The 14,125-nt window shown below is 45.9% G+C and overlaps 1 protein-coding gene across 1 annotated transcript; it reads left to right on the top strand.

Moving 5' to 3' along the window:
• The first annotated feature begins 3,828 nt into the window (after nucleotides 1–3,828).
• Nucleotides 3,829–14,071, top strand: BPIFA3 (BPI fold containing family A member 3). The gene is made up of 7 exons (XM_041733221.1): nucleotides 3,829–3,952; nucleotides 8,543–8,693; nucleotides 10,615–10,722; nucleotides 11,355–11,504; nucleotides 12,750–12,834; nucleotides 13,252–13,315; nucleotides 14,037–14,071. The coding sequence occupies exons 1-7, from the start codon at nucleotides 3,829–3,831 to the stop codon at nucleotides 14,069–14,071; spliced, it is 717 nt and encodes a 238-aa protein (XP_041589155.1).
• The last annotated feature ends 54 nt before the right edge of the window (nucleotides 14,072–14,125 follow it).

Below are 14,125 nucleotides of genomic sequence, written 5' to 3'. Positions count from 1 at the left end.
AAGGAACCCCGCTTGCCTCCTACCCCTCACCCCATTTTCAAGGAAGTTTGTCTTTGGGGTAATGTTCCATCTTTAGACCCCTAGGATTGTTAAAAAGTATATTTCTACAAAAAATGGAATAAATGAATGCCTGTGTCTGTAATGAATTCCACTCTATAGCAGAGTGACTCTCAATGAACTAAACCAGTCTAACCCACTGAATCAGGTGCAGGGATCTTCCACCTTCCTCTTCCACCCATTCTGCTGTACCCTGGACTTTCAGGACCTCTGCCTTTGGCTAGGGACATGGAGCTGCCTTCAAGCCCAAGGAGCTACAGTGGTGGGAGGGTGGGTTGCAGGGTTCAGGGGAGGAACACCTCTGCTGAGTATAGGAGGGCACTCATATACAATAACCTGCTTGGCTCTTGGTTCAGCAACAGGAAACTCCTGACTCCTGGTCATGCTAGACACCCCCTCCCTGGAGCCAGGGATGGGAGTCTGGGCACATGAGCCTTTGCCCCTGCAGTTCTGTCTGCCATCCATGCCCTATCCCATCTACACCCAGGGCAGTCTCCATCTCCTGGACTCAGCTCAAATGAGAGACATTCCCCACTCGTCACCCAAAGTGGCCTTTCTCCTATTCTCAATTTCACCCCATTTATACAATCTGTAATTATTCCACGTATTGTTTATTTTGTCAGTTTCTGATTCTCTCCCCAGACTAGAAGTTGCTAGAGAAGCAGGGTGTCTGTTATTGCCTAGAGCCAAGGAGAGTGCCTGGCACATCATAGGCCCTCAGAAAGTAATGGCTGACTGGATAAATAAATTTCTATCCAAGTTAAATTCCTTGAAAGCCAATTACCCAGAAGAGTGGAGGTTTTAACTGGTAACAAAGGGCATGCCTTAGGAGGATGATGGAAATCTTGCTACTATGAGCAACACTTTTTAACTCCATACATTTTTTTTTTCTGAACAAAGGTTTTCATCACATTTTCAAAATGCCCCCCAACACTTGATGGGATGAGCACTGGGTGTTATGCTATATGTTGGCAAATTGAACTCCAATTAAAAAATGCCTCCCAAAAAGGTAAAGAAGTTTACTCTAAAGAAAGTTCTTTGAAATAGTAAGGAAGACATCTAATAGATGAGGATTGGGGCTCCAGCAGCTCCACCTTCCAAAGGAAACAACATCTCACCACTCTGGAGATGGCCAGAGAGCCTGCTGGGGAGGCAGCTCCTCCTCATCCTGGCTGGGAGCTCCATGGGCCACTGAGTTTCGCTGGGTCCACATCCTGTCACGTACACTATGAGGGTAAAAGGAGATCACACATGGAGAAGGCTTGGCACAGTGAACAAAGCCCACGAAATAAATGGCAGAGCCACCATCCTCAGAGGTAGCTGCTGGGAAAAAGTAGGGAGCAATGGGGGTGGGGAGACAACATGTAAGCTAATCTTGCCCTTAAATATCCACCCAAACTCCCTCTCTTCAGAGAGGTCGGTTCTCTAATAACCCCCTCTCCACGGGCCAGGTCTCCCCTCCATAGGCCCTCACATAGCACCTCCTACCTCCCCTTTACAACCAGGACTACGTGTCACCCTCACAGGCTCACAGCAAGGATGGCTAAAGACTACCGGTCTCCCCATAGGGACAAGAGTGCCACAAGGACAAGGAAATGCATGACTCACCCCTGAGCAGTGCCTTCCTGCTCTGTTGCCATACACCAGGCTTGGAAAGTCTACACCCTCCACCTCATCATCTCTTTAGACTCAGTGGCCCTGAGAGCCCCAGCCTGTGATGGGGCAGGCTGTCACTCCAAGTTCAGACCTCCAAAGAGCCAAGGACAACAGGCTTGTTCCTCCCGACAATGCCCACTCTTCTCCAATTTTCTTGATAAAATATAGCAAAATGCCAACTGGTTACACAAGACCAGGAAGACTGGAAAAGTACATTTCAAGGTAATTGATATTCTACAAACATCCCCAAGGAGAGTGTGAACTCTGCAAGGATGTCGATTCCGGAAAGCCATCACCCTGAACTAATGCTTTCGTTATGATCTCTTACAAAACTGGCTATGAAGTGCCCAAAGATGGCCCCAGGGCTTCATGAGATCTGCGAAGGACCCTGAACATTCCCTACAGCCCGGGACAGAGAGCACAGGGAGTGAAGAGTGCCTTTGTGTTGGAGCTCCCAGCAGCTGAACTGTGAGGCCCAGACCCCCAAGGCCTGTGTGGATACAGGGGAGCCGATGAGAGACAGAGTGGTAGGAGGTGAAGTCAGAGAGAACACCAGGGGACCCTGGGAGGCACTGCTGGGGTTTGGCTTTTGCTCTGTGTGCAGTGGGAAGTTTTAGAGAATTCTGAGTGGAGGAGGGCCCTGGTCTGATTAATGTCTTAAGATGATCATGCAGGGAGCACCTGGGTGGCTCAGTTGGTTAAGTGTCCGACTCTTGGCTTCGGCTCAGGTCATGATCTCAGGGTTGTGAGATCAAGTCCTACATCGGGCTCTGCTCTCAGCACGGAGTCTGCTTAGGATTCTCTTCCTTCCCTCCCACTCTGCCCTTCCACCCACCTCAAATAAAAATAAATCTTTAAAAAATAAAATGACTGTGCAGGCTGTTGTGTGCAAAAAGATTGTAGGCGGGCAAGGGGAAAAGCCACAAAACCAGGTAGGGACACCCCATTCATAATCCAGGCCAGTGTGATGATCGCTGAGTAGGAGCTGCTCGATGTGGTCAGATTCTGAAAGTATTGACAGGATTTCCTGACAGATGGGTTGTGGACAATGAGGAAAGAGGAATTAGGGACTCCAAAGGCTGGAGTCAGAGCCACTGGATGGATTACGGTGTCATTTCTTAAGAGGATGGGCCCAGGGGGACTTGAACTGAATTCTCTCTGACCCCCAACTCCAGAGCAATGAAATAAACCTAATGCTTTGGCCTTAAAACTCTCTGTCTGCCTCCTATAAATCTTATTCATAAACCATCCATCCAACCAACCATTCATTCATTCATTCATTTGTATCATTTAACAAACATTTATTGCGGCAGCCCAGATGGCTCAGCGGTTTAGCACCGCCTTCAAGCCCAGGACCTGATCCTGGAGACCCGGGATCAAGTCCCATGTCAGGCTCCCTACATGGAGCTTGCTTCTCCCTCTGCCTGTGTCTCTGCCTCTCTGTGTGTGTGTGTGTGTGTGTCTCATGAATAAATAAAAATAAAATCTTTTTTAAAAAAAACATTTATTGCTAACTACCATGTGGTAAACATGGGAGGCACTGAACACACTAGGGTTAATTAACTCACACCCTGCCCTCCAGAAACTTGTAATTTGGTAGGTGGTTCAGAGATCAGCTTTTCTCACTCATTGATGTGTTCAGTCAGTCAACAAACATTCATTAATACTTAATTCCTGGCAAGCAAGCATCACAGTAGGCATTGCAAATGATCTTGCCCTTAAGAAAGTCTTAGTCCAATTGGAGAGCCTGAAATTAGCCGTCCTCATTCATTCACTGTAGAATCCCCAACACCCAGCCTGTGCAGCGTCTGGGAGAAGACTCCCACTGGATGACCCAACAGTGGGCTCTCCTGGGCGTTTCCAAGCAACACGGCCTCCCTCTGGATCCCTGGCCCTCCCCACAGGGTTCCACCCGCTGCCCTCACCATATGAGCAAAGCCCAGTGGTAGCTGCCAGAGCCCATCACGACACATCTCCACAGCATGCTCAGGACTAACTCTGGTGTCGTCTTCCCACAGAAAACTATGAGTCCACTCATTCAGACAGCCACCCCCGCAACCACCTGCCTGGGTACCATCTGACCCTTCTTGACACCCGCAGGTCCCAGAACCCAGGATGTGTCCAATCTGGAGGCTCCTGGTCCTCCTCAGCTTGCTGTCCCTGCCCTCAGCACTGCACAAGCAGCCCTGGCGTGCCCTGGCCAAGGCCCACGTGGACAGCAAACCAGCTCTGGCAAGAAGTAAGCTCAGCCCACGCTCTGCCCAATGTCACTGGGTGGGTGGGGAAGGTATCAACCTACTGGGTGACCTCGAGTTAGTCACTCTCTTTTCTTCCTTTTTCTCTGAGCCCTCAAGTACAGAAAACTGAGGATGAGTTGATCATATGCCAATTCATAACACATCATTGTTACATGCATCATGGCAAGGCCCTCTGGTGTTGAATTTGTCATTTTCCTGTTTACCTCTTATTCTCATTCCCATCTGCCCTACCTCGGCAGGCCCTGAAGTGTGTTTAACATATGTGTTTACTTATGCTCATGTCCTTATAAAAAAGGAAAGTTTCAGTTTGCATAGATGGTATTGCCACATAGATCTTGTTGTTTTTTACTGTTTTCATTGGACACTGTGCTGTTGACCTCTGTACTGAGATGGTACTGGCTGGTACTGAAATGTCCAAGGGAGTCCTCCACCTGCATCGTCTCTAATTCTCCACTATTACAAACTACACTGAGATGAACATCCTTGCATGTGTGCCTGTTAGGAGCTGTGGAAGAGTTTCTCTGGGATATTCCCAGAAGTGGAATGGGTGCCTGGGCCCTAGGGTGGATACAAACTCAATTCAACTAATGGCTGCCAGATTGCTCTCTAGAATGGCTGTGCTGGTCTATACTCGCTCCAGACAGGAAGCCCGATGCAGGACTTGATCCCAGGACCCTGGGATCACACCCTGAGCCGAAGGCAGACGCTCAACCACTGATCCACCTAGTTACCCCAGAGTGTTAATTTATTTTTGACGCTGGTCCTTTGTCAGATCTAACCAGTGCTAACATTTCTCCCAAATTGTCATCAACTTTTTTGTAGGTCCTCCAATGAACAGGAAGATTTTTCAAACTCATCAAAATTTCATCCTATGGTTTGTGTTTGACGAGTCCTAAACCCTTGTCTCTACCCCCAAATATCTTCTACTTTGTTTTTTCTAATAGCTTTGTGGTTTTATCCTTCACAGGCAGGAATTTTACCTGTCTGGAGGCCACCTTTATGTCACTTATGCTTGTAAGTGACAGCTCCAACTTCATTTCTGCCTGTGTAAGGAGTCTGCTTTCTCAGTCCTTCTACGAAAGATCAAGTTCCCCAAGCATGTGGATTCCCTTTGGGACCCTGTATTCTATGTCTGTGTTAACTATTTCTACACCAATAGAATATTTTAAATACTACCTTCTTCTTGAATTTTAGAGTGTGCTGAGTTCTTTAAAAGAAAAAAAAATATCATCTGGAAATTTGATTTGGGTTTCATTGAATTTGTTATTTTAGAGCAAACTGACATTTTTGCAATGTGAGGTCACCCATTAGTATAATGGTGACTATTATCTACCCTTTAAACTTAGTATATCTTTCAGGGTTTTTTCAGATTTTATTTTACATCCTTTAATAGAATCTTAAAGTCCTATGACCTTTGTTAAACTCCTATCTTTGTTAAATAGATTCCTAGAGAAATGTATAGTTGTTGCTACAGTAAATATTGCCCAATTTTCTATTATATTTGCTAGTTGGTATTGCTTGTTCAGATGAAAGTTGTTGGTTTTTGAAAATTAATCTGCTATCCAAAAATCTCACTGACCTCAGTTTTAATAGTCTGTTTTATTTATTCTGCTGGATTTTTAATCCAGAGGATTGTAGCAACTACAAATAATGACAGTTCTCCTTATTTATAAACCTTATACTTCTTGAGTCTTTTTCTTTTCTTATAGTATAGCTAAGGCCTCCTATAGGAATGGGAACGTATCTAGAATTCTCCACTAAGTTTGACATCTTCTGTAGGTTTTTGAAATCTTTTTTATCATGTTAAGGAAATCCCCTATAGTCCTGGTTTTCTAAATTTTTCTTAATCATAAATCAGTATTGGCCTTTAACAAATTTTTTCTGCATCAAAAATTACTCCATTTTTTTCTCTAAGCCATTAATGTGATAGATTATATTAATAGATTTTCTTCTGCTGAACCCATCCCAGCATTTCTGGAATAAATATGACATTTTCATAACTAACTAGAATGATACATCTATATTGCACTACTTTTATCATATACTAGAATGTACTTATAATGTATCATACTGAAATATATTTTATAATGTAATGTATTTTTATAATGCACTATTAGCTATTTAATTTGTTAGCTAATAATTTTATAGGATTTTAGCAGATTTTTCATACATGAAATTGATGTGTACCTTTCTTCCCTTGTACTGTTCTGGAAGCTGGGCAAGTTTCACTAGCCTCATAAAATTAATTTGGCATCTTTGTCTTTTTTCATTTTCTTTCACAATTATCTCTTTATAAAAAGTTTACTAAAACTCTTCCCCAAAACCATCGAGATCAAAAACTTTTGGGGAATGACATCTTCAATTACTATTTCTATTTCTTAATGCTTTTAGATAATGTTTCCCACTTCCCCCATCACAACTTTGCATTTTGTGGTTTACCACAAACGAATCCATTCCATTTAGGTTGTGAAATACATTCATGTATATTTGAGGTCCCAGGCATCCTCATGGTTACGATGGGTGCAGTTAGAATGCTATTTCATGGGGCTGCCATGAAGATTTAAATGAGGGAAAGCATGTACCAAGTACTTTTTCAACTGTGAATATATTTATTACTATAACTACCTCTCACTATCAGTTAGGGTACTTAGTTACACAGAACAGAAAACCTACCTCAATATGGTCTCAACAATGAAAAAAAAAATGTTGTTTCACACAATCAAAACTCACAAGGAGGACAATCTCAGATCTGATTCAATTAGCAACTCAAATATACCACCCAATTTTGTCCATTTTTTTTAGCTCTGCTATCATCCTATTTTCATCCTCAGGTCTCTAGTTCCCAGGATTGTAGGAAAATGGTGGCTAGTGGCCATCAGACGGCCTTGCTCCCTTCCAGTAGGTGACAGAGAAAGAAACTCCCTCTCAAACATAAAACATAAGATCTTTGGTTTAGTTTGATGAAGCCAACTTGGGTCACATGCCCACTTTAAACCTGAAAGAGGGACGCCCAGGTGGCTCAGCGGTTAAGCATCTGCCTTTGGCTCAGAGCATGATCCTGGAGTCCCGGGATTGAGTCCCACATGGGGCTTCCTGCATGAAGCCTGCTTCTCCCTCTGCCTGTGTCTCTGCCTCTCTCTCTCTCTCTCTCTCTCTCTCTCTCTGTGTGTGTGTGTGTGTGTGTGTGTGTGACTCTCATGAATAAATGAATAAAATCTTTTTAAAAAATAAAATAAAATATACCTGAAAGAGTCACTGGACAATGATGGCTCAGATTATCAAAGGCCTCATTTGGACCAGGAATTAGAAAGAGTACTTGAATGAAAACAGGATTCAGATGGGAATGATAGGATGGACGAATGGGAGGACGGATAGATGAATAGATGGATGGATACTGGACAGATGGAAGATGGATGGGAGGGTGGATAGATGAATAGATGGATGGATATTGGATAGATGGTAGATGGAGGTTGGAGGGATGGATACATGGGTGGATAGATGGATGTATAGGTGAATGGATGGATAAATGGATATTGGACTGGCAACTACTAGTGTCTCTTATCATCAACCAAGAACTACTAAGACTTCTAGGCATACCTGTAGTGTCACTCTATCCTTGAAACTATTTGGTCAATGTATGTCTCTTTTACTAGACAGAAAACTGGTTTGTGTCTTTGATATGCCCCACAAGGCCTGATATCCAATAGATGCTCAATAATATTCTTTTTTGGACAAATGGTATCTATACAAATATCTTTAGATGAATTAATCTCAATATTCCTCACAAGAATCATGTGAGATGGGTATTATTACTGCCCTTATTATACAGATGAGGAAATCAAGACTCAGGAGGGTGATAGACCTAGCATTTCAACTCCAGACACACTTTCTTGTTTGCAGGCAACAGAAACATGGGATACTGAAGGGGAGTCTGGGAGCTGGAGGGAAGGGAGTGAGGGGGCACCATGGTTTCTGCAGCTCTGCAGTGTGGATTCTGATTACAGGGAGGGTCAAGTCATAGAAATAAATGTGTCCTGTGGTATGCTCAGAGGCTCATCAGAGCTGGGCCCAATCCTAGCTGCAAGAGACACAGGATTTCAGCATGCCATCACTTTTAGAATCCCCTTCCTTTTCAGAATTCATTCTTTTCTGCTGGTAGCTCTGTTTCATCCTACAGCTTATTCCAGGGCACAGTGTGGGAGAAATTACATTTCTTCTCCTCTTATTTGTTCTCCTCAACCAACATTTATTGTGATGCACATCCTGTACATGAGGTTCTGTGTTCCAGATTTAGAGACACAGCCCTGGGTGGACTCTCAACCAGTAAATCTTATTTGAGCAGCTCTTGTCTGTCAGACCCTCTACAGGTATGTCACCACCTCAACCCTGCAAAGCACCATTTCCCAGATGAGGAATGTGGATTTCCAAGTAGAGAGCGGAGTTGGAGGGTGACAAGCACCCATCACTCAGCAGGAAGTGGACACCAGCCCACAACCTGGGCCTCTTGACTCCAAACCCCCTACCTTTTCCATGACATTTTGGAATGTCACTGGTCCCTTGTCCATTTCCAGTTATTGCCCAGGGCCTCATGAAGTACAATGCAGAGGGCCGGATCCAGAATATCCGCCTCATGGACAGTCTGAACACCTCAGGGCAGATGGCTCCAGGGATGGTGGGCTGGTTAATAGGCAGCATGAGCCTCCAGCATCAGCAAGAAAGCAGGTGAGCCCTGGAAACCCCCCCCACACACACTGGCCCTGGGACTCTATAAAGCTGAGTCAGAGGCAGAGCTGAGGGATAACGAGGCTGAAGAGGGAAAGCGGGAATATTGCAAGGAGGGGATAAAGGGCCCAATATGAAGGGTTGTTTGGGGAGGCAGCATAGCAGGGGAATTAAAGCAAAATTTCAGGAATAATAGCTCCTACATTTAAATCCTGGGGCTGCCTCCAACCTTGGGGAGATTAGTAGAGCACTCGGGCCCTGAAAGACATTTTAAAAGAACAAAACAGCAAAAAAAAAAAAAAAAAAAAAGAACAAAACAGCAAAGAGGCTTCATGTATAACATGGGCACCCAGAACACAGCCTAGATAAATGTCTGGGATGCCAAAGAACCCAGGACTAGAGTCAGACATTCAAACCCCACTCTAATGCTTGAGAGCTGAGTGACTCTTGGTAAGGTTTTGGAGATCTCTGAGCTTCACCTTAAGTCCTCATCAGTGAAATGGGCATAACAATTGTCCCTGCTTCTGGAAGTTGTGAGCTTTCTCTGCCACACAGAGTGGATGCATAGGCATTGGGCGCTCCGATTAACCCAGAAGAGCTGGACCCGTGCTGCTCGCCTATAGTCCCACTGCTTCCCCTGGAGGACATGGCACCTTCAGCCTCCCAGGCTCCAGCCACTCCAGTGCACTGCCCCAGCTCCAGCCTGCTGTGCCCTGGAGCTCCCTTCCCTCTCATTTTGCCCCTTACTCCTGACATTCTAATGAGCTCTGGTACTTGCCAACAGGGTTTCCCTGGATGCATGCATCCACCATCACCTCCTTCCATTCCCTTATTAGTTGTTACAAAGTATTCCTGGAGCACCCACTGTGTACCAGCCCCTGGGCTGGGTACTTGGAATACAGCTATGAATAAGACTATGAATAATACAGCTATGAATAAGGTCACATTTTGGATCTTACATCCTACTTAGTGAGATAAGCCACAAAAGTAAGTAACTCATTTCAAGTAGGGGGATATGTTATGAAGATAACTTTAGCAAGGTAAGGGGTGAGAGTGAGGGACTTATCGGGAAGACCTTTTAAAGAGAAATCCCTAGGAAGACTGAAGAGAAGGAAGCAAGCCACATGAAGGACATGGGAGGGCAGTAAGTGCAAAGGCCCTGAGGTAGCAAAGAGACTAGTGTGTCTGAGAAAAAGGCCTGTGTGACTGGATGAGCAAGGGGGAGGGTGGAAGAAGGTGCAGCTGTGGTGGCAGGTAGGGCCAGACCCTGCAGGTCTCAGGCACCATGGTATGGAGTTTGGATTTTATTCCAAGAGCAGTGAGAAACCCAGAGAGAAGGTTAAATAATAGGGCTGCCTAGTGACTACTACATGGAGAATAGTTTTTGGGAGGCCAAGTTCATGGAAAGGGAAAGGAGCCCAGAGAGAAACTAGAGCAACTCCAGGCAAGAAGTGATGGTGACCTGGACCAGGTGAAAGGGATAACAGTGAGAAGTTGCCAAATTCCAGGTATATTTTGTAAGCAGAGCAAGCATGATTCACTGATGGGTTGCATGTGAAGGTGAGGGCTGGGGAGAAAGCAAAGAAGGCTCCCAGGGATTGAGCCTGGGCACCTGGGCAGGTGGTGGGGCACTGTGCTAGGAGGCAGTGGCTGGGTCTAACAGCCCCAGTGTGGGTCTGTAGTTGGCTGTGGGCTGCACACATTCATTGTGTGGAGCTGTTAAGGGCCCTCTGGGACAACGTGCAGCAGCCCGGGGCTCCTGTGGGCGGCTCTTGCCCTCCAAGCATCTTTAAAAGGATCTGACTCCAAAGCCCACCGTCTGGCCCTTTACATGAACGGCATACCAGCGTTTTTTGTCATTCTGAAGCCTCGAGTCTGAGTTCCCTCAGACTTGAAGGGCCTCTGCTCTTTCCTTGTGTAGCGCCAACATCACCAACATTCAGCTAGACTACAGTGGGATCCAGATGTCTTTCCATAAGGAGCGGTTCTCAGCAAACATCTTATTTGAATTTGACATTGACTTGAGACTGTGAGTCATTTGGCAGCAGGGTCGGTGGGATGTTGTTCCTCCTCGGTGGGAATCTGGGAGTTGGGGGGAGGGTGAAACTGGGCAGCCTGGGGAACCCAGATCTTTCTGACTTCAACCTCGTTCAAATCTTGGTTTCTGAACTCACTTGTTACGTGACCTCGGGCATGTCACTTCCAAGTCTCTGAGCACTGGTTTCTTCAGCTGAAATGTGACTGGCAATCACTGGTGATTCGCCCATTTAAACCTATGTGAGTTCATTATGCTGATTTTTTTAAAAAGAGAGAGAGAAACACTTTAATTATATCATCACCTTCCTTCCATCTGTTCAGACGGTCCTTTACCATCAGTTGCTCCCAAGAAAAGGGAGACCACAGCTAAACGGTAGAGGTTTTTTTAAAATAAGATGAGCCCTCCACTTCTGAATTTCCAAGGATTCGGAAGCCAATCTATTTAAAGGATTTTCAGGAGCCACTCTGCCTAACAGCATTTTCTCCTTAGTTACTGGCTGTAGGAGTCAACAGGCAGGGCTGCTTCATTGAAAGAGTCACTCTTCCCTTTGTGTTGGCTGTTTCCACCTTGTCCTCCTCTCTGCCTCCTGCCCCTTCTCTCCCCCTCCTCTCTCTCATCCCCAGGCCCTTCAATAACAAGATTATAAAGACACATATGTGCATGAACCTCGTTGTGGAGTTCTGGCTGGAGAAAGATGAGTTTGGCCGGAGGGATCTGGTGATAGGAGATTGCCATGTGGAGCCGAGCAGCATCTACATGACAGTCCTAACTGAGTAAGGCCCCAGCGACCCTCCCCAGGGCTGGGCCCCTTCCTGGCTAGTCCTAGCTGCAGCCACACATCTCTACCACCTCCTAGATGAGCCCAAAACAGATCTCACCCTTTCCCCAGGATCTACTTCTCTCCCTGAGTCAGCATCCCAGTGATGGCCCAGCCACCCTCCCAGGATCCAGACTCTTCATCTTCCTCACACCCTGCAGCCCACCTTCAGTGGTTCACGTTAATGACCTCCTGGCAGCCTCCACTAGCTTCCTTTCTCTCCATCCCCACAGCCACTACCCTGGCAACTAGACCACTTCCCAGACCATTACAAAACCCAGACTGGCTTTCCCTGACTCGGATTTTGCCTCCTTCACTCCATACAGCCCCCTGCAGGAGAATTAACTTTCTAGCACAGAAATGTGGTCATGTCCCCAACCTCTGCTCCAAACCCTCCAGTGGTTCTCCAAAACCCTCTGAATGAAGAGTAAACTCCTGGATGTCATTCAGGGCCCTATTTATCCTCTTACCTGTGCCACTCTGCAGCCATCTACCATCTTGTATCGCTGAAGGACCTACCCCTCCATCAACACGCCCAGTACTTTCATAGCCCCGTGCCTTTGCCTGGAATGCGTGCCTTTTGCCTGGAATGCCCTTCCCTTCTTCCCTAGAACTCCTCCTCATCACTTATTCATTCAACAAGTATTTATTGAGAACCTACTATGAGCCAGATATGGCATGCTTGATGCTAGGGATACAGTAGTGATCAAGACAGAAAAAATAGAGCTGTTTGTATTGGTGTAATTACTAATAGAGTATAACAGATCCATATACTGGTTGACCAAGTCTATCAACCTCAGCAGACTATGAGTCTCTCAAGGGCAAGATCTGGATATGATTTCTCTCTGTAATTCCAGAAGGCTGAAAGCAACTAGGTCTTCAGTGGGTGTCCAGTCATTTATTCATCAGACGTTCAATGAATGCCTAAATCACACCAAGCATTCATGGCTAGGACAGTGCAGGGAAAGGACTGATCTCTGGTGCTCTGCCAACCTGATTCTAATTAGCACTTACCAGCTGTGTGACCTTGGGCAAGTTACATCACCTCTCTGAGTTGCCCCTTCAACTACTGCTGACTGTGATGCCTCTTGTAGACAGCTGGCTGAGGACTAAATGACTGTGTAAGGTGTACTCAACACCTAGCCCCTGGCATGGGTACTACATGGATTTATCTATTCTGTACATCTACCTCTCTTTCTAGAGATATCTCACCAAAGATGAAACATTTTCTCCACAACTTCAGGGGGACCCTGGCAAAAGTTATCCCAAACCCAGTAGAAAGTCAGGTAAGTTTGTGAAAAATATTGTCCCCGTGGGGTTCTTTGAGTCTGAGGGTCAGGACATATATATTGGTTCGGAAAAGAGTTTCCAATCTTGGGCTTTAGAACCTGAAAAATCTCAATTAAAAATTTCAGTTTATTGGTTGTGTGTCCTCAGCAAGTGACTCGGCTGTCCCATGCCACTGTATTCCCCCTGTATCATGGGAATCATCACAGTCTCTATCACATAGAATCATCATGAGGATTCAGGCAGACATGAAAGTGTTGTGCATGGCATCCAGCTGGTGTTCAATACAGGGGAGCTGCTCTTGCTGCCATGATTCCTTGTGGAAATGCTATAGAGTCTAAACTTCCAGCTGCAGGCTCTTTAGCTCTGTTTTCCTAGTCCTTGGCCTGACTCTTCTCTCTCTGCTGGTGACCCAGGTGTGTCCTCTAATCGGTGAAATCCTCAGACAGCTGGACGTGAAACTGATGAAAAGCCTCATGGGTGAGTGTCTACATCCATGTAGGAAGGAGGACAGGATTGGCAAATGGAAGAGGTGCCCCAGGGGAGCCCACAGAGAGGCTTGCTGAGGGGTGTCTGCATGTGCTCTGAGAACACTTAGAGGTGGCCATATGACAATGACCATTACTGTTCCCCAAGAGAGCTAGGACAGCAGAGGACACCCTACCAAGCAGTCCGTATGCTGCCAAGTCACCCAAACCTCCAGATTAGATTACTACAAACTATAGCTCCTCTCAATGTCTCCACTCCCCTTTAGGGAGCACTGCCCACCCCTTGAACCTCAGACCAGACCACCCTCCATCTGCAGATAGACAGATACAGTCACCACCCTCACGGAGCTCACAATCTAGTGAATGGAAGACTATGAGAAGCATATAACTACATATCATGTGGAAAGAATTTTTTAAAGATTTTATTTATTTATTCACGAAAGACGCAGAGAGAGAGGCAGAGACATAGGCAGAGGAAGAACCAGGCTCCCTGTGGGGAATCCAATGCAGGACTCGATCCCAGGATCCTGAGACCACACCCTGAATGGAAGGCAGACACTCAACCACTGAGCCACCCAGGCATCCCCATTTGGAAAGAATTTTAATGCAAGTGCCTCAGGCACTGGCTCTGGTTGGCATGGACAGATGAAGGTCCCTTCAGAGGCTGGACAGGCAGTCACCCTGGTAACTGATCCTGCCTCTCCTCCTTACAGAACAGGCTGTTGCTCATAAATTCAACCAACTATGAGTCCAGCCAACCCTCCACACACCAGACTTGAACATCTTCCGGCTACCTACTGAT

This window comes from Vulpes lagopus, chromosome 18 (genome assembly GCF_018345385.1).
Source record: "Vulpes lagopus strain Blue_001 chromosome 18, ASM1834538v1, whole genome shotgun sequence".
Lineage (NCBI taxonomy): Eukaryota > Metazoa > Chordata > Mammalia > Carnivora > Canidae > Vulpes > Vulpes lagopus.
This window is presented reverse-complemented; position numbering and strand designations above follow the sequence as displayed.

Bases quoted from the DNA above. Each gene is read 5' to 3' on its own strand.
- BPIFA3 (XM_041733221.1), top strand. From the start codon at position 3,829: ATGTGTCCAATCTGGAGGCTCCTGGTCCTCCTCAGCTTGCTGTCCCTG. The intron at 8,694-10,614 runs GTGAGCCCTGGA...TTCCTTGTGTAG, and splicing joins CAGCATCAGCAAGAAAGCAG to CGCCAACATCACCAACATTC. The intron at 11,505-12,749 runs GTAAGGCCCCAG...CTCTCTTTCTAG, and splicing joins TACATGACAGTCCTAACTGA to AGATATCTCACCAAAGATGA.